The sequence below is a fragment of the Heptranchias perlo genome, chromosome 22 (genome assembly GCF_035084215.1).
Source record: "Heptranchias perlo isolate sHepPer1 chromosome 22, sHepPer1.hap1, whole genome shotgun sequence".
NCBI lineage: Eukaryota > Metazoa > Chordata > Chondrichthyes > Hexanchiformes > Hexanchidae > Heptranchias > Heptranchias perlo.
The window spans coordinates 49,768,965-49,794,778 of record NC_090346.1 but is presented as its reverse complement, the minus strand read 5'-3'; the positions used below and the strand labels follow the sequence as shown (position 1 = coordinate 49,794,778).

General features: G+C 43.2%; 1 protein-coding gene across 3 annotated transcripts in view; it reads left to right on the top strand.

Moving 5' to 3' along the window:
* Nucleotides 1-25,814, top strand: part of xpo6 (exportin 6) — an 86,567-nt gene that overhangs the window by 7,130 nt on the left and 53,623 nt on the right. For all 3 annotated transcript variants that reach the window (XM_068003601.1, XM_068003600.1, XM_068003599.1), the window contains exons 2-5: nt 18,243-18,333; nt 19,115-19,227; nt 20,266-20,463; nt 21,893-22,052. In XM_068003601.1, coding sequence (XP_067859702.1) covers nt 18,243-18,333; nt 19,115-19,227; nt 20,266-20,463; nt 21,893-22,052 — 562 coding nt within the window. The remainder of the gene's footprint in view (nt 1-18,242; nt 18,334-19,114; nt 19,228-20,265; nt 20,464-21,892; nt 22,053-25,814) is intronic.

The following is a 25,814-nucleotide window of genomic DNA, read 5'->3' as shown; positions in this document are numbered from 1 at the left end:
ATGTGGCTGTGCAGCAAGAGAGTTTGCTCCAGACTTGTCAGTGAGCAGAGCATGTTAAGCCTTCAGGCAGCTAAATGATCAGTAACCATTGCCCTGACCCAAAGTTAGAAGCAATTCTGGTGACGAGGTTCGAGTTTGATGAGTATGCACAGAAAGGGCTTTATTCTGGTATTTACAGCTTTCTCACACCCTGGGCTGGCCAAGTACACTGGCTTCTGGTTAGGCATGGTCACATTAAACGATGATAGGGGGATGTGAGGTTCAGGTATCATTGGATGGTAGATGCTCAGTATTATCTTTTGTTTATCATTGGATGGTAGATGCTCAGATCCCATGATTTAGGGAATTAACTCAATTTTATTCAACAATGTTTGCAAGGCTAGGCAGCGGTGCAGGTATACAAGGAGGAAGCTATGCAGTCTGAGTCTAAGGGACGCATCAGAAGATGACCATTTGGTCTGAATGGGATTGCTGGTTTTTTTTGCTTAAAACAGTGATTAGACGATTTTGGAAGCAATCCAACTTGGTTGTGTTTCACAGAATTACCACGTGACCTAGCAGCTCAACATGCTTCCATTATAAAGATGAGAACTGTTGTCATTTTAATGGGTTGCAATTGGAGAAGAGGCTGTGTGCCATAGCATCCCCGATTTAGACCACAACATTCTGATAACTAAAAGTTCCTAACAGTCTCAAACCAATGTTGTGCTTTTTGCCTGGTTATCAGTTTTACTTTTGCCGTGATATTATGGTATGCTGCACCTTCCTCAGTCGAAGAAACAAGTTCATCCGGCCTGCGGGAGCACTCACACCCAGGCATTATTGTTCATTGGCTGTCCTGCCAGGCAATGCACCAGAGCTAGTAGGCAACTATTTTTTTCCCTCTCTGCCAGCACAGTTCTCAGCCTGAGCAGCTCAGAGAGCTGATTTTTAGGCACCATGCAGCCACATCCATCATTGTGTCCAACTGCAGCTTAACGGTGTGATCTAAACTGGACACAGGGTCTGAATACAGTTTAATGATGTGACCTAAACTAGATTCAGGAACTGTCCCTCTAGATTGGAAAATTGCACATGTCACTCCGCTTTTTAAGAAAGGAGAGAGAGGGAAACCAGGGAATTATAGACCAGTTAGCCTAACATCTGTTGTGGGGAAAATGCTGGAGTCTATAATTAAGGATAGGGTGACTGAACACCTCGAGAATTTTCAGATAATCAGAGAGAGCCAGCATGGATTTGTGAAAGTTATGGTCGTGCCTGACAAACATGATTGAATTTTTTGAAGAGGCATTTGATAAGGTCCCACATAAGAGACTGTTAGCTAAGATAGAAGCCCATGGAATCGAGGGAAAGATACGGACTCAGTTAGGAAGTTGGCTGAGCGAAAGGCGACAGAGTGTAGGGATAATGGGTAGGTGCTCACATTGGCAGGATATGACTAGTGGAGTCCCTCAGGGATCTGTCTTGGGGCCTCAATTATTCACAATATTTATTAACAACTTAGATGAAGACATAGAAAGTCTCATATCTAAATTTGCCGATGACACAAAGATTGGTGGCATTGTAAGCAGTGTAGATGAAAACATAAAATTACAAAGCGATATTGATAGATTAGGTGAATGGGCAAAACTGGCAAATGGAATTCAATGTAGACAAATGTGAGGTCATCCACTTTGGATCAAAAAAGGATAGAACAGGGTACTTTCTAAATGGTAAAAAGTTAAAAACAGTGGATGTCCAAAGGGACTTTGGGGTACAGGTACATAGATCATTGAAGTGTCATGAACAGGTGCAGAAAATAATCAATAAGGCTAATGGAATGCTGGCCTTTATATGTAGAGGACTTGAGTACAAGGGGGCAGAAGTTATGCTGCAGCTATACAAAACCCTGGTTAGATTGCACCTGGAGTACTGTGAGCAGTTCTGGGCACCGCACCTTCGGAAGGACATATTGACCTTGGAGGGAGTGCAGCGTAGGTTTACTAGAATGATACCCAAACTTCAAGGGTTATGTTACGAGGAGAGATTACACAAATTGGGGTTGTATTCTCTAGAGTTTCGAAGGTTAAGGGGTGATCTAATCGAAGTTTATAAGATATTAAGGGGAACAGATAGGGTGGATAGAGAGAAACTATTTCCGCTGGTTGGGGATTCCAGGAGTGGGGGCACAATCTAAAAATTAGAGCCAGACCTTTTCAGGAGTGAGATTAGAAAACATTTCTACACACAAAGGGTGGTAGAAGTTTGGAACTCTCTTCCGCAAACGGCAATTGATACTAGCTCAATTGCTAAATTTAAATGTGAGATAGATAGCTTTTTGGCAACCAAAGGTATTAAGGGATATGGGCCAAAGGCAGGTATATGGAGCTAGATCACAGATCAGCCATGATCTTATCAAATGGTGGAGTGGGCTCGAGGGGCTGAATGGCCTACTCCTGTTCCTATGATACGGGGTCTGAATACAGTTTGAACATAAGGAGTTGTTGCTGGAACTGCATTGGATATCAGCCCAGTCCAACTCCAACTCTTGACTCAAATAGTGAAGCCCTGCTACATCTGCAGCTCATCTATTAATGCACAGTCTTTCCAAAGCCCAGAAGAGGTTTCTTAGATCCTCATTAGCTGAGTTCTTGGTAGAGTTACTGTGGTGTGGTGAAATCAAATACGTGGTAGCATTAACTGTTGCACGGTTGGCTGTTTAAAATAGTGGAGATGCTCTTGAAGGAAAGGGCTTATGCGCTGCTACACAAATGTTGATCATGTTTCTAACCCAAATTCAGTAAGTGGCAAAACTGTTATTAAATGAAGAGCAAGTTACTTAAAGGTGAAGGAAGAGGGTCTAAATACACCCAGGGTTTTGAGTGTTTGAAGCTTTGCTGCCGCCTCTGCCTGTGGTTAACAAAGGTGTGACTAAAATAACGGTACTGACACCTTTAATTCAGGCACTACATGAGGGGTTAAAACCCAGATTCTCTCAAACTATGTCCCAGCCTAACTCCACAGTGTTATGGCGATTTGATTGTTTTCCAGGCCATTTGCTCGAGGGAGGGGCTGAGCTACTTATTTCAAACACATAATTGCCGTGAGATTTGTTCAGATGTGTCTGATTGGCAATTCCTTTTTGAATTTAGCGGATGGTTATTTAAATTTACAAAGCCCTAGTAACTCTTGAGGGGTTTAATTACTGGGTACTTGTCAAATCAAGTAAGTTTTTATCTACACCCTTCGAAGACGGGTCAGTTTGGAATTTCAGAAGAGTTAGATGAGGATGGTAATGGGGAGAATTGCTATGTAAGAATATTGATTGAAATTAGTGCACAGTTGTGAACTATATTTTCTACTACATGAGGAGTTAGCAAAATTTATTTGCTGTAAAAATGTTACGTTTCTACTATTCCGTTCCTTTACTATTCAATAAATTTGTCCGTTAAAGTTTAAAAACAAGGTCGAGTATAGCGTCCTTCTGTTGTTTCCTGAAGACTAGAGAGTTCCTGTATCTGAACACATTAGCAAGCTTGCTTAGATATTAGGGCAAGTGAAAACACTCTAGAAATGTGAGAGAACTCAGATACATTGTAGAGTAAAAGGACCCAAAACATAATAAGAGTGTGTTTCACTTTCTCAGGAGCACCTGGTTCCTACAGAAGATAACTTGCCACCCGAGCCCTGATAGAAGGGAAAGCATTAACATCTGGCTCAGTTTGTCCACTTGTAACTTTCATCTTGTAAATTGAAATATTCCCAGATATTAGCCAAGTGTCCTAAATGTTCATTTGACATTGTTTGAAAATCCCACTGTTTGATTCGACTGGGTGGTTACTTGTGGACAGTTTGGAGAATCACATGGTACACCTTGTAATTACCAAAGTCATTCTCTGTTTTGAGGAGTGCCCTTTGATGTCTCGATGAGACATTTCCTGCAAACTTTGACCTTTGCTCTTGGCAGTTTTCTTCCTCCGCTCCTGAAGGCGTTGACTCTTTGAGGTACACGAGAGCCCTCCATTTGAGTATCAACAGTTTATTCAGGCATTGCTCGTAGGAGCATTGCAGCTGAATCCAATCTATATATGCACTTCCACTAGATAGTGAGCACTGACTGATGCATTTTGTTCTCTTATTACTCAAGTAAATTTTTAGCCCTGCCGCCCCAGACTGAGATAAGCTAACTTACACCGACTAAGGATCGAGGTTGGTATGTACGGCTAGGTTACTCACTCGACTTCACTCAGCTATCTGGGTACCTGGATTGTATTTTCAATCCTGTACACAGCCACTTCTCACCATTTTGTGTGTGTGCATATGCAGCGGGAGAATTTAGAACTTATAGCCCCAGTGGTGTTTTTTTTTAAAAAGTCCTGAGTTAGTTGCTCGCATCTACACCCTTGAGCTCAGTGGTACTTATTTGTTTGCTGTGGATCTGCTCACTAGTTATTTTTAGTACCTTTAGTGCACCCCTCTGTAGCTTGCGCCCCTCTCTGGGTGCACCCTGCTGGAATTGTGCTGCAGACGATGATCATGGTGTGAGGGGCATTGCACTGAGGTGTACATATCGGCAGGTTTGACCTGGAATTGTTGGCAGGGATTTTGTTTTGATGAACTGTGCCATGTTTTCTGTCTTGTGGCCTGTCCCATTTCCACTGATAATCTCTCTGCTGACAGGCTGTGTCTCTGGAGATTAAATGAAGGTAGCAGAGGCACATACTGTGTGTTTGGCTGACAGCATGCAGGCGAGTACATTGCCATTGGGCATTAAAATAGGTAATTCTTTAAGGTGGACTGTACAAAAGACCAGCAGAAAATTACCTGTCCACGTGGATGAAGGGCTTCGGCTGTGTTGGGGAAGTAAGGAAAGCAGTAACCCAGCTGTAACTGGATTGAGCCTTTTCCTTGGTGTATTGTGGGGTGGGGGTGGATGGGTTTGGGGTGGGTGGGATAGAGCAGCATTACTTCAATAACTTGGTGCTAAGCATTCAGTGAGATCAGCTTGGGCTCCATGTTGTGCGACCAAGGGATTGCAGCTCACTGGGATGTAGAGGGTTGGAAAAATGGTGCTATTTTAACCCACACTTAAGCTGCACTGTAAACTTGACCCCAGCCCAAGGAGGACAAAATAGCTTCCATATATGGGGAGCACTCCCAACTAAAACTGACTTTTTGCTTTAAAACAAAGTGTTCCACATGTGAGTGATAAAAGTAATAAAATATTTAAAGCGTGGAGTCGGTGGAATTCAGCTTGTAAATAGGTGTGGCTGTTGTTTTGTTAGCAAACTGCCCGGGCTGCGTCCTGCAGCCTTAGTGCCTTGTATTGTGTGCAGGTCTCTGTGCGATAACATTTATACAATGACGGTATATATCGTAGCTGTCACTGCACCATAGCTGGTTACTCTGGTGTATCTCACCAGGATGTGTGTGTGGCACAGAGCTAATAGACTTCAAAATGTAAATAAAAAATGGTGTTAAAGCCGGAAGAACAGCTTGGAGAGACAGCAGATATTATTTTTGTTTTGACTAATGAAAGAATGAGAGTCAGTCAGATCTGTAAATCAGTAAAGCAAAGCTCCCTGTACTTTGCCCCAGTAATATGCTGCAGGCTCGGCTTTTGAAGAGTGCCCCCTTAATACACCAGGGTGAGATTATTTTCCATTTCCCACACCAGCCATTGTGTGGTATTTGAGTGAGAGTGGCAGCTGTTGAAGGAAAGGGGAATAAAGGGTCATAGGAACTATGTGGGATTAGGATACTGCTCGTGTAGAGGATAAACAGCAACACAGACTGGTTGGGCCCAACAGCCTGCTTCCCTGTTGTAATTTCTGTGTATTTCTGTTGGCAAATTAGGCTTTGGGCCCATGCCCATTAGGAACTAGAGTGAGGCTGCTGAGATTCATTTGACGTAAAGCCTCAGCAGACAGAGGATATTTTCATCCCATCAGCCTGACTGGAATTGAGCCTTGGTCCTTGAAGTGACAGGATACTGACACCCAGTCCCTGGGTTATTTTGTTAGATTACTAAATGTAAAGCTGTTTGGGACAATTTCCTCCCCCCACCCACTGCCCGTTAGCATTTCGGTGTGTGTTTTAGTCTCTGGGAGAGAGTGCTGTTTGATCACAAGGTGCAGCAGTTGGCTTGCCCTTGTTGATGATAGCTCCATGAAGCTGCTCAGGAGACCACTGTTAGTGAATGGTTATCAGTGACCCGAGAGGCAATGATTTCATTGCCACTTGTTTGCAGGTCACCTAAGGTTGGGAAAACTGAGTTATGGTTTTACTGCAAAATCAGCTTGTGGCATTGGGATATGCAGGGCCACGATAGCAAGCGGATTATGTAATTGATATGTTTATAAATCTGTGTTCTGTGCCCTTTTCTTTTGCCTTTGCTACATCCATTTAGGTCAGGACAAATAAAGCTGCATGTACCATGCCTTGGGAGTTGATGAGGACACCCTTTCATCAAGGATTGGAAATATTGCGGCTGTCAGCGTGTGTACACTTAACAGTGAGGTGTGCCAAACTTGAAGGCTGTGGATGTTGATTGAAACTGGTAGTTCGTGGTATTAGCTGAGATCTGTTTCTTTATATTTGGTGTGTTTACAGCAATTTGCATTTATATAGAGCTTTCAGCATAGCATGATGCCCCAAATTGCAAGATAGGCTTAGAGAACCTTTTGAAGGTGGCGAGATGTGGCATGGTGGAGGGATTTGGGAAAAGAAGTGGAAGACTGGGGCAAGATCCAGTCGCAAATTTACTTTTTTTGTGATTTAACAAAAAATGTTTAAAATCCTGTTTGCTGACCATTACCTGGAATGTAGGAAACTGCAATGCAAGATTTTAGTTCTGACGCAGAAACTTTAAAAGGTAGTTCGAGTCCAGCTCCTAGTCTATCACTGCTCCCTCTCCCTCCTCCTCTCTTTACTCTATTTGCACCCCCCCATTCCCAATTATAGCTTCATTCTGCTCCTGCTGACCACATCTTCCTCGAGGGCCCCATTCTTTACTGGTCTTCATTTGTAACAGGCAGTTCCTTTTTTGCGGACTGATCCTACTGCAGTTCTCTGTCCTGTACTATGATACTTGGCAGCTGATCTGTCCCACTCACTCTCTCTTTCTCCATCCTCCCCCAGTTCTCTCATTCTCTCCGAGACCATGCTGTGCTCCTCTCATACTTTCTTCAAGATGACATACAGATATGCATCAAGAAGCCAAAATAAAATAAAATAAATGGCATCAGGTTGCATTATGCTTGAAACTGAGGGAAATAGACAATCAAATAAAATATTGCTCTTGCCCCAACATAATGGCTAATTTTGTGCCTGTTTGCACTATAATGTTTAGTAGCTCCAGTAAATAATCCACCGCAGGGAAAATATTTTTCCCTTAACCGCTTATTGCTCAGTTTTACACATTTAAGAGCAATAAATAAGCTTTAAAAATGATTCTTCGCATATCCTACAGCAAAAGAATTACAAGGTAATCAAACAGAGAGTGATAACGCGCAGCCGTGATGGGAGCTGGAGACACAAGGTAGGGTCAGACAGTAGTTCAGCATAGTGGGTGGGGTCGCGGCAGTGTGGCATTCTGTCAAGTGAGTAAACTTCTACTTCATCCAACAAAAAGAAACCTGAGGTGCTTAACAACACGGTGATGTGATGTGCCGAACACAGAAAGGGAAGGGAGCTAGTATTCCTTTGGTTGGTCCTTTATCTGGTATGGTAGAGTACTGTTTCAATTGAGGGCTTGATCAAGGAAATGGCTGATCTTGTTTTGACTCTAGGTTTCCCTATTGCAGTTACGATACTGTTGTCGATCTTCAAACATTTCTTTTTAAATTTGATTCAACCAATCTAACACTCAGATGGGCGAACTTAAAAATAAGGAAATATTTCTCAAATAGGTTCAGTTTATCAGACTGAAAGATCCTTGTTTGTAAAACGATGCAACTTTATCTGATTTCTCAAGAGCTTGGAGAACAAAACCTGTTTTATGTTAATTTCTGCAATTTGTGACTGACTCTTTTAAACCAAGTTTTCTGTTTATCAGCGGTTGTAAAAGCTGAAGTGCTGGTGTATTGTCCTTGCAGATTTGCCTGAGGAAGGAGAAAATCTCCGAAAGCTTGTGAATTTAAAATAAAATTGCTGGACTATAACTTGGTGTTGTAAAATTGTTTACAATTGTCAACCCCAGTCCATCACCGGCATCTCCACATCATGTCCTTGCAGAGAGGAATCTACAGCGAGAGGCCATGCTGAGGGATTGTCACACCTCCATTAATGGCTTCTCAAGTAGAATTGGAGTTGTTAACTAGCACTGTCACATTAATTCTATGATGTGGAGATGCCGGTGATGGACTGGGGTTGACAATTGTAAACAATTTTACAAGACCAAGTTATAGTCCAGCAATTTTATTTTAAATTCACAAGCTTTCGGAGGCTTCCTCCTTCCTCAGGTGAACGTTGTTGGAAATGAAATCCTCGAAATGAAATCGCATTTATAAATCACAGAACAATGCTAGGTGATTACAGACAGTTTTCTCAACTGCCCATTGCCAAGGCAATCAGTGTGCAGACAGACAGGTGTTACCTGCAAGGTCTCCGAATATACAAATCACCAAAAAAAAAACAAAAAAAAAGAGATAGAGAGGTAGAAACATAGAAAAGACAGCAACTGACCCGTTATATTAAAAACAGATAACATTTGTTCGCTGGTGGGGTAACGTGTAGCGTGACATGAACCCAAGATCCCGGTTGAGGCCGTCCTCATGGGTGCGGAACTTGGCTATCAATTTCTGCTCGACGATTTTGCGTTGTCGTGTGTCTCGAAGGCCGCCTTGGAGTACGCTTACCCGAAGGTCGGTGGCTGAATGTCCTTGACTGCTGAAGTGTTCCCCGACTGGGAGGGAACCCTCCTGTTTGGTGATTGTTGCGCGGTGTCCATTCATCCGTTGTCGCAGCGTCTGCATGGTCTCGCCAATGTACCATGCTCTGGGGCATCCTTTCCTGCAACGTATGAGGTAGACAACGTTGGCCGAGTCACAGGAGTATGAACCATGCACCTGGTGGGTGGTGTCCTCTCGTGTGATGGTGGTATCTGTGTCGATGATCTGGCATGTCTTGCAGAGGTTGCCGTGTCAGGGTTGTGTGGTGTCGTGGACACTGTTCTCTTGAAAGCTGGGTAATTTGCTGCGAACGATGGTCTGTTTGAGGTTGGGTGGCTGTTTAAAGGCGAGTAGTGGAGGTGTGGGGATGGCCATAGCGAGGTGTTCGTCGTCATTGATGACATGTTGAAGGCTGCGGAGAACATGGCGTAGTTTCTCCACTCCGGGGAAGTACTGGACGACAAAGGGTACTCTGTTGGTTGCGTCCCGTGTTAGTCTCCTGAGGAGGTCTATGCGATTTTTCGCTGTGGCCCATCGGAACTGTCGATCGATGAGTTGAGCATCCTATCCCATTCTTACTAGGGCGTCTTTCAGCGTCTGTAGGTGTCCATCGCGTTCCTCCTCGTCTGAGCAGACCCTGTGTATTCGCAGGGCCTGTCCATAGGGGATGGCCTCTTTGACGTGGTTAGGGTGGAAGCTGGAAAAGTGGAGCATCGTGAGGTTGTCCGTGGGCTTGCGGTAGAGTGAGGTGCTGAGGTGCCCGTCTTTGATGGAGATTCATGTGTCCAAGAAAGAAACTGATTCTGAGGAGTAGTCCATGGTGAGCTTGATGGTGGGATGGAACTTGTTGATGTTATCGTGTAGTCTCTTTAGTGATTCCTCGCCGTGGGTCCATAGAAAGAAAATGTCGTCGATGTATCTGGTGTATAGTGTTGGTTGGAGGTCCTGTGCAGTGAAGAAGTCCTGCTCGAACTTGTGCATGAAAATGTTGGCGTATTGGGGTGCGAATTTGGTCCCCATGGCTGTTCCGTGTGTTTGGGTAAAGAACTGGTTATTGAAGGTGAAGACATTGTGATCCAGGATGAAGCGGATGAGTTGTCGGATGGCGTCTGAAGATTGGCTGTTGTAGGATGGCGTCTGGAGATTGGCTGAACACTTCAGCAGTCAAGGACATTCAGCCACCGACCTTCGGGTAAGCGTACTCCAAGGCGGCCTTCGAGACACACGACAACGCAAAATTGTCGAGCAGAAATTGATAGCCAAGTTCCGCACCCATGAGGACGGCCTCAACCGGGATCTTGGGTTCATGTCACGCTGCACGTTACCCCACCAGCGAACAAATGTTATCTGTTTTTAATATAACGGGTCAGTTGCTGTCTTTTCTATGTTTCTACCTCTCTATCTCTTTTTTTGTTTTTTTTTTGGTGATTTGTATATTCGGAGACCTTGCAAGTAACACCTGTCTGTCTGCACACACGGGCAGTTGAAACAACTGTCTGTAATCACCAAGCGTTGTTCTGTGATTTATAAATGCGATTTCATTTCGAGGATTTCATTTCCAACAACGTTCACCTGAGGAAGGAGGAAGCCTCTGAAAGCTTGTGAATTTAAAATAAAATTGCTGGACTATAACTTGGTGTTGTAAAATTGTTTACATTAATTCTAAGAGACAAGTATTTAAGCATTGTCTGACGAAATGTTCAAAACATTTAAGAGACAGTATCTGGGTAAAAAGGTATTGATTGCAGTCTTGCAATGGGGGAAATGGTGCCTGAGGAAAGGGAGCAGTTGACTGTTACCAAGCACTGGGGTGAGGAGGGATAGTTGTTTACATCACTGGATGTCAAATTGTTTTACTATAATCTTCAGAGACCCCATATCCCCTCCAGGGTTTTGCTGCACCATGCCAACTTTGCAGTAAGGTCCAGGACATCCTACATATATTTTAATGCCTTATGCTCGTGAGATATTTATCTCATTTTGTTGAACAGTCTCATGATCCTTTTTGGGGGGTGGGTGGTTCTAATATCTCTTCCCCCCCCCCCTCCCCCAACCAATGTTCTCTCCTCCCCTGAAGGTGCTGACACTTGCTGGGATAGGATTCTATGGGTGCCTGCAGTCCTAGGTACCCCACCCAAGTGGCCACTTTTCATGTATGAGCCAGGGCGACATGTCTACAAGATTGTCCATCTGTGGGAACATCACTATCGAGTCTGATCCTGTCCTCTCCGGGACTGTAAATAATGCACTTTCCAGCAAGAGTCATTGGATAGTGATGACCAGAAGCCCTAGTTTTCCCCATCTCTTTCGTAGCCCAGTGGTACCCAGCTTGTATCTCCCAATATTCCTGTGTTATGGCAGATAGTATCTTTACCCACTCCCACTATGGAGCTTGCAATCGAGATAGCTGCTTTTTTGCTGATGGTCTCAGTTTTTTTTTGTTCAGCATTCTTGACACATTAGTACCACCAGCCTATTGGCATTACTGTGCTTGTAGTCCAAGCTGGCCTGAAGATGAGCCCTCAGGATCACATCACCAGTGTCCTCTGCTATTTTAGAATGTACCCTCTTTTTAAATGGACGTTTAAAGAAGTGCCAGGTTGTTCCAGTTGGTAACACTCAGAAGTTTGTAGGTTTAAGCCTTGTACCAGGATTTTGGCCCATAATCTAGGCTGGACGAGAGAGTGTTGCACTCAACGGTGCCATCCTTTGGATGAGAGGTTAAACTGAGATCCTGTCTGCTTGTTCATTAAAGAACTCAAGGCACTAATTATAAAGCAGGCCAACATTCCTCCTTCATCCAACATGACCAAATAACACCAGATTAATCGATTGTACATCTCATTGCTAGTTGTGGTATGTTGCTAATGCAAAATGGCTGCTGTGTTTAAGTGCAAAAGACGAGAGAATATCACTAACTGTCTGAGGAAGGGGTCGCGGTTAAAATAATGGCAGTTTCTATTGGCACATCTTTAGCTCAATGTCAAATTTTGTCAGATTCTGCTCCTGTGAAGTGCCTTGGGACATTTTTACTACATTAGAGGCGCTGTATAAATGCAAGTTGTAACTGAGTGAGTCAGATGATGTGCTTGTGATGAACTGTAGCATGCTTACAGGAAGTGAGCACTATAATATAGTGTAAATTGTACCCCTTTCAGCGGGTAAGAGAAACTAAGCAATCTACAATTCTATTTCGAATTTGCAACAGTATCAGTTATCTAAAATGGACGGTCTGTTGGTGTGATAATTGGTTCGGTGGTGATATGCTAGTGAGGTTTAGCAAAAGATACATAAATTAAAAGGCATGTCACAATTTAGGCTTCTTGCCTACTTCAATCTAACACACCATGTGGATCTAAAGACATTACCTGGTTTCATAAATCCCTTATCCAGTGATGCTGTAACATAAGTTTTCTCTTAACCTGAATTCAAAATAACCCAGGTTTAGCAGCGCAATAGTTTTTAATCATAGCTTTTGACTTCCAAAAGCAGAAGTTACTGGCCACGAAGTATAACCTGACTGCATTTAAATGAAGAAATGCTTGTAGTGAACTTTCATTAATTCTGCATTTTGCTGCATTACATGGAATGTACAGCACAGAAATAGGCCATTCGGCCCAACAGGTCCATGCCGGTGTTTATGCATAGAAGCAGAATGTCTGTGACCATGTTAGAATTGCATTTTTAAAAGCTGCAGAGTTCAGTTCCTTTTTCATGCAAACTTTACACACAGGATGATATTGTTCTGACTGGTTCTCTTCTTTTCATCCGTGATCCTGGATACATGACTGGGCCAGGTTATGCATTGCCCCATGACTGAGAGATAGTCACTGATTGTGAAATGCAAATGTGCAGTTCATCTATAAACCATCGACATTATGAGGTCACGCAGTGTGTTATAAACAGGTTTCAGGGAGGAAGTGAGGGCAATTGAATTCCTGAATTCTGTTATCCTGTGCTTGATTCATGCAAGCACTTGTGTTACTGCTTGAACGTGTTTTTACATAGCTATGTATATATTTGTCATGGCCTGTGAAATTCCCTTGAATCCCGGATGTAAATCAATTATCTTCATGAGTGTAATGCAGCAGAAAGCTGGGTGTAGGCTCACCACCTCCAGTGCCTGCCTAGAGGTTTTTTTTTGCTCTTAGTACTTCTGAAGGAATGTCGGAAAATGAGTAGGCTATTTAGCCCCTTGAGCCTGTTCTGCCATTCAGTGAGATCATGTTTGATCTGTGACATAACTCCATATACCCGCCGTAGCCCTATATCCCTTAATACCTTTGGTTATCAAAAATCTATCAATCTCAGATTTAAAATTAACAATTGAGCTGGCATCAACTGCCATTTGCGGAAGAGAGTTCCAAACTTCTCCCACCCTTTGCGTGTAGAAGTGTTTCCGAACTTCACCCCTGAAAGCCCTGGCTCTAATTTTTTAGGCCAAGTCTCCTAGTCCTAGACTCCCTAACCAGCAGAAATAGTTTCTCTCTATCTACCCTATCAGTTCCCCTTAATATTTTGAAAACTTCGATCAAATCACCCCTTAATCTTCTAAATTCCATGGAATACAACCCTAGTTTGTGTAATCTCTCCTCATAATTTAACCCTTGGAGTCCAGGTATCATTCTAGTAAATCTACGCTGCATTCCTCCTTCCTAAGGTGCAGTGCCCAGAACTGAACACAGTTCTCCAGGTGTGGTCTAATGTATATGGCTTTGTATAGCTGTAGCATAACTTCTACCCCCTTGTATTCGAGTCCTCTAGATATAAAGGCCAGCATTCCATTAGCCTTTTTGATTATTTTCTGTAACTGTCCATGACATTTTAATGATCGATGTACATGGATCCCTAAGTCTCTTTGGACCTCCACTGTTTCGAACTTTTCACTATTTAGAAAGTACTCTGATCTATCCTTTATAGGTCCAAAGTGGATGACCTCATACTTGCCTACATTGAAATCCATTTGCCACAGTTTTGCCCATTCGCTTTATCTATTAATATCGCACTCTAATTTTATGCTTCCATCTACACTGCTTACAATGCTACCTATCTTTGTGTCATCAGCAGACTTGGATATGTGGCTCTCTACCCTGTCATCTAGGTCATTAATAAATAGAGTGAATAGTTGAGGCCCCAATACAGATCCCTGTAGGACACCACTAGTCACATCCTGCCAATTTGAGTACCTGCCCATTATCCCTACTCTCTGTCTCCTGTTGCTCAGCCAATTTCTTAACCAGGTCAATAATTTGCCCTCAATTCCATGAGCTTCAACTTTAACTAAACAGTCCCTTATGAGGGACTTTATTGAATGCCTTCTGGAAGTCCATATAAACAACATCCATAGACCATCCACAGGGTGCACTGCAGCAACTCGCCAATGCTTCTTCGACAGCACCTCCCAAGCCCACGACCTCGACCACCTAGAAGGACAAGGGCAGCAGGCGCATGGGAACAACACCACCTGCACGTTCCCCTCCAAGTCACACACTATCATGACTTGGAAATATATCGCCGTTCCTTCATCGCCGCTGGGTCAAAATCCTGGAACTCCCTTCCTAACAGCACTGTGGGAGAACCTTCACCACACGGACTGCAGCGGCTCAAGAAGGCGGCTCACCACCACCTTCTCAAGGGCAATTAAGGATGGGCAATAAATGCCGGCCTTGCCAGCGACGCCCACATCCCATGAACAAATTTTTTTTTAAATTCCCATGTCCACTACTTTAGTCACCTCTTCAAAAAAATTCAATCAGGCTCGTCAGGCATGACCTACCCTTTACAAATCCATGCTGGCGCTCTCTGATCAGCTGAAAATTTTCAAGGTATTCAGTCACTCTACCCTTAATTATAGACTCTAGTAATTTTCTGACATTTTACAAATGTAGCATTTTCCTCTAGCTTAAGGAGCAGTTTCCCCACCATGTTTGTCCCAAATGAAAACTTTTAGTATATACTTTAAGTAGCAACTGTTGGAGAACAGGAAGGCAGCATTTCATGCTTTTGAATAAAGTGTATAACAGATCTAATGGGTTAGAGGTTACAAACAGACATACATTTCCCTTAGGATGCTTCAGATTCAGGAAGGCACCCTGTAATAGTAGAGCTTTTGACACAGCAGAACATCAGGCATAAGTGAAAAGCTGGCCTAATCTGTCAAGTATCAGCTTGGCCAAGTTGGTGGCACTTTCACCTTGGTGAGAAGTCTGTGGGTTCAAGTCCCACTTGCAGACTTGAGCATGTAATCCAGACTGACATCTGCGAGCAATACTGAGGGAGTGCTGCATTGTAAGGGCTTGCCTCTTTTGGAGATGTTAAACCAAAGCCCCATCTGCCGCCTTGGGTAGATGTAAAATATCATATGGCCCACATTCCTCCTTCAACCAACACCATTATCTGTTCATTCATTCATTTGCCGTTGGTAGGACCTTGCTGTGTGCAAAATGGCTGCTGCATTTGCCTACAGTCCGACAGTAACTACACTTCAAAAGTAATCCATTGGCTTTAAAGTTCTTTGGGACATCCTAACTGGCCCAGCAAGAGTCAGTACCTTGCAGAGAACATGTGTGGCGGGGCAGTGGTGAAACATGTTTTCTGATTTGATATTTCAACCAGTTGTTTTCTGAGAGTTGGAAATGTTGCACGGGATTTGGGAGGTGATAACCTGTTCAAGGACTTTGGAGAGGAAAGAGAGGTTGGAGATGGGTTGGTAGTTTGCAAGGACAGAGGGGTCAATGATGGTTTTATTGAGGAGGTAGTGATGACTGCAGATTTCAAAGGGAAGGGGACAGTACCTGAGGAGAGACAACCGTTTACACTATCAGCTAGCATGGGGACCAGGAAGGGAAGTTGGGTGGTCAGCAGTCACCTCTTTGTAGGTTGCTGCACCAGATCGAGTTCTGTAACTTCAAAAGTTGAGCACTCTGAACTGTTAGAGCAGGGGCTATACCATCCAGTCCTCAGACCATATGCTGCATTTACCAGTGCCATGCAATTCCTTTTGATATACTGCTCATGGACGTGCAGTGCCCAAGCTTTAGTCAGTCCCTAAGCGTGTAAAACTGCAGCAGTGAGCTGAGAATGTTCTCCTTGCCTGCCTGCCTGCCCTCCACTCTTCATAAACGGCAGTTAATCCAGAGCTCTGGCCCAAATCCTCAGTCAAATTCCTGCACGCCAAACACCCCTGTCCATACCCAGTCCTGCTGGCTTCCCATCCTGCAGTGTATCTACTTCAGTACCCTCATCCGTGTTTCCAAATCTCTCCTTTGGTCTCACTCCACTGTGTGACCGCAATCTTCTCCACTGTGTGTTCCCGCCTGCACCCTTTGCTTCTCTGACTCCAAGATTTTCCTGCCTCTACATCCTTGCTCTCAGGAACACATTCAAAACCACTTCACCTTGCTACCTCTCCCTTCTTTTAAAAGCCTCCTAAAAACCTGTTCATTGGTGCCTTCCGTCTCCTCTAATCTGTTTTGTGTCCTCCTCTGTATTGTCCTCTTCACCCTTGTAAAGTGTTTAATCTTCAAAGTGAGTGGAGTTCTAGAAATATTGTATATGGGCTTGTTTTTTTACCGAAACATTTCTTGCAAGTGATTCTGTAATGTAGCCAAATCTGGTGCTGTGGGGCTTCTCTGGTTTATATTGAGGGGAGTGGATTACGTAGCACCAGTACAAAAATAGGCTGATTTTGTTTCAGGTTGCATTACCATTGCCAAGTGACTGGGAACAGTCTGTACCTGCCAGTGAACGCTTTTCTGAAGGCTGAGCTGGTAATTCAGGCTGGTTTGATATCTCTGTCCCTGTTTGCAGTGAACCCACTTTGGTTTGATGTGTAGCAGGAAGGGAAACTCTGTTTCTCTTTTAATGTTTTTTTGTGGCAAAGGAAATGGGTATTAAACCTCTATCAAAAAAGTAGTCTCATTGAAGGCTTTTTTCTGGTGAGGGGTTAAGTGTTTAGCTTTTGGGAACGCCTGACCTGCTAATCAAAAGCTGTAGTGCATTCCATTGTTGTGACACAATGTAAATGTCATGAAACTGTTGTAATAAGTCTGGAGGAGACCCTACATTTGGTAATTACCAATGCTGTTTACACGATTCTACATGAATTCCTCTCTCTTGATGTAGCTCAGACAATTACAGTACCATGGTTTTTTGTGAATTCCTTCATGTTACTCTTCACTTCCTCCTCCACCACCGCCCCCACCCCCTCCACCAAACCAAGTCAATGAACTAACTAGGCCGCTTTCATATTGCAGTCACAGTTCTGCTGGAAGGCAGATTACCCAGGAGTGCTTTGAGATGTCCTGCTAATCTGTTTTCATGGATTGACCCTTCAGATTGTGTGTTTATTGTAACTGTGGTTTCTAGAACTAATTAACTTTCCAAATGTCCCCACAAGATACACGAATTCTCCATTTATAAATCTTCCAGTCATTGTACTGTGTAGTTCCCATAACTAATATCTAAACTGCAGGGATATGTAATGGGAGTTAAAGGAGAGCAAGTTTAGGGGAATCCTTTTTTATTAAATTCCAAATACTCCCTAGGCATTTTATCCTTGGAATAAGTATTTATTACAATGTGGTTTTAACGATTGTTTTGAAAAGGTGAATGCTACCTGTTGAGAGCCACGTCAGGCTGCATGTCCCTTCTTGCTGGGCCACGCGGTGTCACTGACAGGAGGTGTTCCTGTGCAGCTGCATAGAAAACAATGCTGGCCTGTCAATTTTGACCAACCCGAGAACAAAACCAAAAGCTCAGGAAATCGCGTTATCTACACACAATCGGTAGAGTTTCCTGGGATCTTTCTGCTCCGGTTCTTTCCACACCATTCAGGCTAAAATGGTTGCTCCCGTTTTCAGTGGAGCCGCCCCTGGGCTGTAGTAAGGAGGGAGGGAGCCCCAGATTTCCCTTGTAATAGTTTTCAGGTCTGATAATTGGTCAGTAATCAATAAATGAAGATAGATTGTAATTCTGGCGAGAACCCTGCATCATAATACAGATTATCACTAAAGTCGCGACTGCATCATTAGTCTCATTGCTGCTGTATTTGCCTCAATCAAAATCCCAGAGCGCCCCTTCCAGAAAGGAGAAAGGTTCCAAAACCCAAACTCCTCGCCTCCCTCAGATTTTAGCAATCTTCAGACTTTTAAAACACACGTTTGGTGTTACATAATCTCTTTCTGATTTTTATCTCCCCATTCTCATCTGTGCAACTTTGGGATTGTGCACTAACTTTTTTTTAAGAACACCAATTTAATAACGTATAGTATCCCAATTATTGTACCTTGGTGAATCCTTCAAACCAGTCTCAATAACCCACATAAATCCTGGAGTGTTAGGTTAATGCAGCCTCACTGTTTGTTTTCATAGGCATCTGAAGAGGCCTCTCTGCGTGCGCTGGAGAGTCTGATGACAGAATTTTTCCACAGTTGCACCACAAATGAGCGAAAAAGGGAGATTGGTAAGTGACTAGAGCTGGCTAGAGCTTCCAGCTCCTCATCACATTTCTCTGGATGGATTGCTGTGGCGCTCTGATGGTGTGGCACTCTTGTTAAGTGGGGATGTTTGAGAATTATTCTATTTTTATCTCCTTCCGCCTCTGTTGGTTGGTGAAGTCCCTCCTATCTGCTTGCTGCTGCATCTCTCCTGCCTCCTGCCCGTTTGAGATCAAGAACTTGATGTGTTGGGAGTTGTAGCCCACTCCATTTGACTCTGTTATGTTTATCAGCTGGCTGTTTTGAATAGAGATCCTGTTTGAGATTGGAACTGGTTCACCTGCTCCTCCCACAACCTGCCATAATGGGGACCAACGGGTCTAGTGCCAGTCTGTGATGATTCCCCCGGTATTATTTTTAGAATGGAGGAGGCTTTGCTCTCCATCAGTGTTCACACATGTAAACCCTCTTTGTGTCTGCAGTGACTGCACTCTATCAATTGTTTCTTCTGTTTGCTTAAGGCTGTCCATGTCCTTTTAGATTTTTATAATTCTAAAGGCATAATTTTCATCCCTGAACTTTTTTTTAACTGTACCTCTCATTTGCCTCGGCTTTTCAACAGTTAATGGGACCTTAAACCCATATGTAAATTGTATAAAATCTGCACTTATGGGATTAGGCCATTGTGATTGGGATGTGTACGTATGCATATGTTTGTAATTTATGGTGACACTGGCAGTGCCTACGTTATGCTGGTTGCTATCTGAAGTGTAAAGCCTGCCTCACTGAATATCCTTTGTCCCACAGAGGAGCTGTTAAATAACTTTGCACAGCAGATTGGAGCATGGCAACACTGTATCTACTTCTTATCCAACACTCGCAATGAGTATGTCATGATGTACAGCTTGACGGTGTTTGAGGTGAGTCAAAAATATTGAACGAAAGCTGTGTGACAAGAGTTTGTACTGGCCCCAATGCTTCCTGTTGCTTCCAAAAGCAGAATGTTCAAATGCAGAGTCACTGGGTAACAGTATGATCCAGGCTTGGGGTCCTGGTCCTAGACCATCACACTATGATTTACAGCCAGTTTCTAATTATCCCAGTAGCACAGGGTAAAATTTGTGTACTGAGTACAAAATGTGGGCTGAGGCGGCGGGAGAGCGAACCTGAGGAACACAGTGGTAGTTTGTTCCTAATATAGAAAGAAAGACTTGCATTTCTATATCCCCTCTCACAACCTCAGGATCTCCTAAAGTGCTTTACAGCCAATGAAGTACTTTTGAAGTGTAGTCACTGTTGTAATGTAGGAATATAAGGATGTGTAAAGGTGACATAAAGTAGCTTTGATGCCTCCAGCCCAATCCACATTACATCACCGTGATGTAAAATGGTTGACTCATTTTAGTTTGCAATGTTGCATTACAAGTGAATTGTTTAATATGCTGATTTGATGTGTCCCAACAGGCTCTGGGTGAGTCTGCTAAAGGGGCTTCTTACACATGAGGAATGAGGTGACCTCTATAGTTATCTCAACAACAGGTTACATTTGTATAGCACCTTTAACACAATAATGTGCCATGGCACTTTACAAAATGGATGATAACCTAGTGCGAGCATAGAGCCCTGACCCCTTAAATGGGACAGGAGTTAAAGTAAACTACAGTAACTTGCAGGTAGTGCGGTTCTATAACTGCTGCTATTGACACACAAATTACTTAATGCCACATCGGGGAATTTAGTATTTTTTTATTTGTTCATGCGGTGAAGGTTCTCCCACAGTGCTATTAGGTAGGGAGTTCCAGGATTTTGACCAAGGAACGGCAATGTATTTCCAAGTCGGGATGGTGTGTGACTTGGAGGGGAACATGCAAGTGGTGGTGTTCCCTAGTTTGAACCTGTTTAGAATTATTGGCTTGTATTAACCTTTTTTTAAAAATTGACTGCTTTTGCCTATCCAGAACCTGGTTAATAAGATGTGGCTGGGGGTCCCGTCTCAGGACAAAATGGAGATTCGAAGCTGCCTACCCAAGCTTCTTTTGGCACACCACAAGACCATGCCATACTTCATCCGCAACAAGCTGTGCAAAGTAATTGTGGATATCGGGAGGCAGGACTGGCCAATGTTCTACCATGATTTTTTCACCAGCACATTGCAGGTAATGTAGGCGAGTGAAGCATAAACTGTATAGGCCTGGATACACCTGTATATATTGACAATAATTGTTTTATCTGCCATATTGTAATCCATCAAGATATAATATCCCATGATATAACAGTTCCCCCCCCAAAAAAAATCCAGATTCCTTTCCTGGCCCCCCCCACCCCCCCTGCCAACATACACACCTTGTGTGTGTCAGTACCCTTTGTGTGAAAAAATACTTTCTGATTTCACTCATAAATGGCCTAGCTCTAATTTTAAGATTACGCCCCCTTGTTCTGGATTCCCCCACCAGAGGAAATAGTTTCTCTCTATCTACCCTAGCGAATCCCTTAATCATTTTAAATACTTCAATTAGATCACCCCTCAACCATCTAAACTCAAGGGAATCCAAGCCAAGTTTGTCCTCATAATTTAACCCTTTAAGTCCTGGTATCATTCTGGTGAATCTGCACTACCCCTTCCAAGGCCAATATACTTTGAGATTCAGTGCCCAAAACTGAACATAGTTACTCCAGATGGGGTCTGACCAGGGCTCTGTACAACTGAAGCGAAGCTTCTTCACTTTTGAATTCCAGCCCCTTTGAGATAAAGGCCAACATTTCAGTAGCCTTTCAAATTAAAAAAAACATCTTTGGACTAGTGTACTTCTAACCCACTTCCCTCTACATCAGATGAAGTGACAGATAGAATTGCTAATTGTCTGCCTGTGTACCACATGCTGTCTCTGGGGCTGGTGTGCAGCTGCAATATGCTGAACCTGTCCAAGCTCTAAGTGGCAGGCTCAGCAGGATACCAGGAGTGTCAACACTACCTGACATTTTAAAAGTGTCTTTTTAATGGGTACAGTAACTCTCTCTCGTACAGTGCCACTGAAAGCATCAAACTGCTTCGTTTACATCAGCTGTTTGGGTCTGAGCGGAGAGAAAGTGAGGTCAGAGTTAGATTTGGAGCTCAGACAGTAACAGAGTTTCATTAGACTTTGCACGTTCAGTGCGTTCGGGTTATCTGAGGTTATCCAGTCGTACTGGGTAAGGCACTGGCTACAGCTTGCATGTCTCCTGCCTAGTGGTTAGCTGCAGTCTGAGTTGCCTGTCAGAGGCTTCAGAAGTGACTCATTAGTCTTCAGCTGATGAAACTAATGGAGCTCACTTGGCCAGTCTAAGTGCCCCTCCTGGCAAGCAGGTACAAAGTCTGCAACCCACGGTGCCTCACCTTCCTGGCTGATGAGAGCTGCGGTAAGGTTTGGTGTATGTCTAGAGGGTGGGGTGGGGTGGGGGGGAAGGAGGAGGAGGAGGAGGAGGGAGTTGTGTGTGCTGTTGAGGTGAAGTGTTTCAAATCACTTGTTAACATTCTAGCTCTGTAGTGTAACTTTACCTATTTGTTTGGTTCTCTACAAGCTGCTGTGAAATCTCTTTCCATTCTAGCTAATCCAGGCTCCTTCCACCACGCCTTTGGGTCTGATCATGTTGAAGACCACCTCGGAGGAGTTAGCGTGCCCACGGGAGGACCTGAGTGTGGCACGGAAAGAGGAACTTCGAAAACTGCTGCTGGATCAGGTGCCAACAGTGCTGGGCCTTCTCACAGGTCAGTGTGAGAGCGGAGGTCAATAGTACAATGTCGGGTAAACGGTGATGGATTATTCTCTAGAGATGTATCAGAACTTGGGATGCTTCACTACAAATTGTTGTTGAGGCAGTGATTAACATAATTTAAAAGGAAATTGATCAAGTTTTTTTAAAAGAATATAAAAGGATACAGGGAAAGGGCAAGAAATTGAGATGAGTGTATATAGCTGTAGTTGAGTCGCTAGCACTGACACAGGAATGACGTGCTGATTGGCTTCATGTGCTGTAAGTTCTTCAATTCTATAGTGTTTGAACAAATACCATTGCCCTCTATTTGCTTGAAGTGGTTCAGGCAGAGAGAGTTACTTTTAAGGGAAAATTGGATAGTATTTGAAGCAGAGAAAGATGCAAGGCTACAGGGAGAGAGTGGAACAGTTGGATTAGTTCTGAATTGCTGTAGCAAAGAACAGCACAGACACAATAGGCCGAATGGTCTCTTTCTGCCTTGTAATCTTCTATGGTTCTGTGGTACCTTTTTTTAATTTCAAAATTACATTATTTCATAGAATTTAAGGATACACAAAGTTCAATGTAAATATCACAATTCAAAACCGGTACAATTCAAACCCTACAGATCAAACACAAAGCAATCTCATTATTACAATTCAAACACAGTATTTCTTATGACTCATGGTGTACAATACAAGATGGGATGGCCTTACAAGGTGGCCTTTCCCCATAGAGTCTTTGTATGGGTTGCACCTCGCCTCAGTGCATCCCGCAGCACAGGACCTGGACCTTGGAGTGTGCCAGTCGGCCACGCTCAGTTGTGGACAGGTGAGATAATTGGACAGCCAAGGTTGTGGATCTAACTGCCCGGGGATCAATAAATTGCCTTCTCAGTGTAGTTCACTCTCCTCGGTGTGAAGCTGGCTATTTTTCATAAACTAAGGAAGTCACTGTACACATTTAAATCTGACAGATCATTGTAACCATGTGATTGAGAGCCACCCAGAAATGTAAAAATGCATTGTGGTAAGGGGCTTTCTTATCTCCCCTCACCCACTTCCCATTATTTATTTTGCCTAAAGATCAGCTTGGCTCAGTTGGTACATACGAATATATGAACAATGATGGACAGAAAAAGACCCTCTTGTCCATCCAGCCTGACCCTCTCAATCGTGATACCCTGTGTATCACAATATATACACTCCCCTCCCCATGCTATGTGATCATCTGGGAGAGGAGAAAAACCATACAAAAACCCCAGCCAATTTGGCGGAAAAAATCTGGGAAATTCCTCTCTGATCCCTTGGCGATGGAAACCAGCCCAGGTCACTCTGGCCCTGATAATTCCATGCGCACTCTCATTTGAGTTGATAGGTTCCGGGTTCCAGATCTTGAGCACACAAATTAGGCTGACACTTCAGTGCAGTACTGAGGGAGTGCTACTTTGTTGGAGGTGCTGTCTTTTTTATGTGGCATTAAACTATTCAGTTGGAAGTAAAAGATCCCATGGCACTATGCAAAAGTGCAGTGGGTTCCTAGCCAACATTCCTCAATCAACGCCACCAGAAACACAAACTGGTCATTCATCTCATTGCTGTTTGGGCGCAAATTGGCTGCCAGATTTGCTTACACAAACAACTGCACTTCAAAAGTAATTCATTGACTATAAAGTGCCTAATGGTGTCCCGAGGATGTTCTGAGATGCTTCATAAGTGCAAGTTCTTTCTATATGTGGTTCATTAAACTCCAGTATAAAAATCAGGTGGCATTTGCGACTCTTGCATTTCAAATGATTGCAATTTTTACTATTGTACTATGCAAAGAAATGTTAATCCTTGGCATTCACTGTGTCTCCATATTTTGTAGCAAGTCTCGTGCTTTCCCCATATAACAAGAAAATTGATCTCTACAAAAAATTATCTGGTCATTCACCTCATTGCTGTTTGTGGGATCTTGTTGTGCACAAAATGGCTGCCATGTTCCACTACATAAGTGGGACTGCAATTCACTATGTAAGACAGAGGGTGGGAGAAGTGATGCGGCACTATTTAAACACGAGTTCCTTCTAACCAAGACCACTGAATTAGAGAGTTATAATGAGGGGAACTAAAAGTCCCTCTTCTCCCCAACCCCCCCAATCCATCTTGTAATGCTGACCCCTATATAAAATCTGCATCTCTGCTAAGAAAAATGAAGTGTACAATTCTGCTGTCTATACCCAAATCGTGGCATCCTACCAAGGCAGTTGGTTAGTTGTCTGTAGCTGAGTGTTCTCGTCACTTGCTCCATTTTTTAACTCATTTTAGAGTTGTGGGTGTCATTGGCAAGGATTGCATTTATTGCCCATCCCTAGTTGACCTGAACTGAGTTTGCTAGGCCACTTGAGTAAAATCAGGAAGCACTTTTTCACGCAATGGTTAGTGAAAATTTTGAAATGTTCAAGACTGAGATTGATAGATTTTTGTTAGGCCAGGGTATTAAGGGATATGGAGCAATGGTGGGTAAATGGGTTTGAGGTACAAATGAACCATAATCGCTAACTGTATGGCGGAACAGGCACGAGAGGCTGAATGGCCTCCTCCCGCTTCTATGTTCCTATGAACCAATAGTAACTCTGTGCAGATACACAATGAGTAATCTGTACCCTGTTACATAAGCTGCAACTTTGTACTGTTGGAGGTATTAACATTTTAAAAGATTTATTATATTCTATTGCAATTGGAACAAATTTTAGAAATATTAAACTAAATACTGCAAATGGAAAGAAGGATACATCAGTTCTCATGCTCAGGGAAATTACCTCTTCAATTTGTGAAGCATCTATTTATATATTTTGTAAATGAGATTTCCTCTCGACTTCAAAGTGCTACGATGTACACTGAGGTCAGTTGTGTGGTTTTCCTCCCATGTGGGATAAACTTCCTATTTTGCAGTGTCCTGCTATGTGCCCTGATTTTAGACAAGTCTGTGCGAGAGGGCAGCATATAGATCTGGTAAAAGATTCCCAGTTGGAGCTCCTTGCAGCCAATCAAGCATCTGTATTTATACTGATCAATTTGGCAACCAATAGTCCTGAAATTCAATAAATTTCCATCAAGGGCAAGTGTACATTAGTGATGACGTGTGAAGTGAATTTATAGAAAGGTAATAGGAGATTATGCTAGCTGTGCTTTGTGAAACTCCAAATCAGCATTCATCACAGGAGTTGGCTAACTTGACAAACTACATCGAAACTACAGCACAGAAACAGGCCATTCGGCCCAACTGGCCTATGCCGGCGTTTATGCTCCACATGAGCCTCCTCCCTCTCTACTTCATCTAACCCTATCAGCATATCCTTCTATTCCTTTTTCCCTTATGTGCTTATCTAGCTTCCCCTTAAATGCATCTATGCTATTTGTCTCAACTGCTCCTTGCGGTAGCGCGTTCCCCATTCTTACTACTCTTTGGATAAATAAGTTTCTCCTGAATTCCCTATTGGATTTATTAGTGACTATTTTATATTTATGACCTCTAGTTTTGGACTCCCCCACAACCTGAAACATTTTCTCTCCATCTACTCTATCAACATCTTAAAGACCTCTATCAGGTCACCCCTCAGCTGTCTCTCTTCTAGAGAAAAGTGCCCAGCCTATTCAGCCTTTCCTGAGAAGGATATCCACTCAGTTCTGCTATCATCCTTGTGAATCTGTTTTGCACCTTCTTCACAGTATTCCAAGTGTGGTCTAACCAAGGTTCGATACAAGTTTAACATAACTTCTTTGCTTTTCAA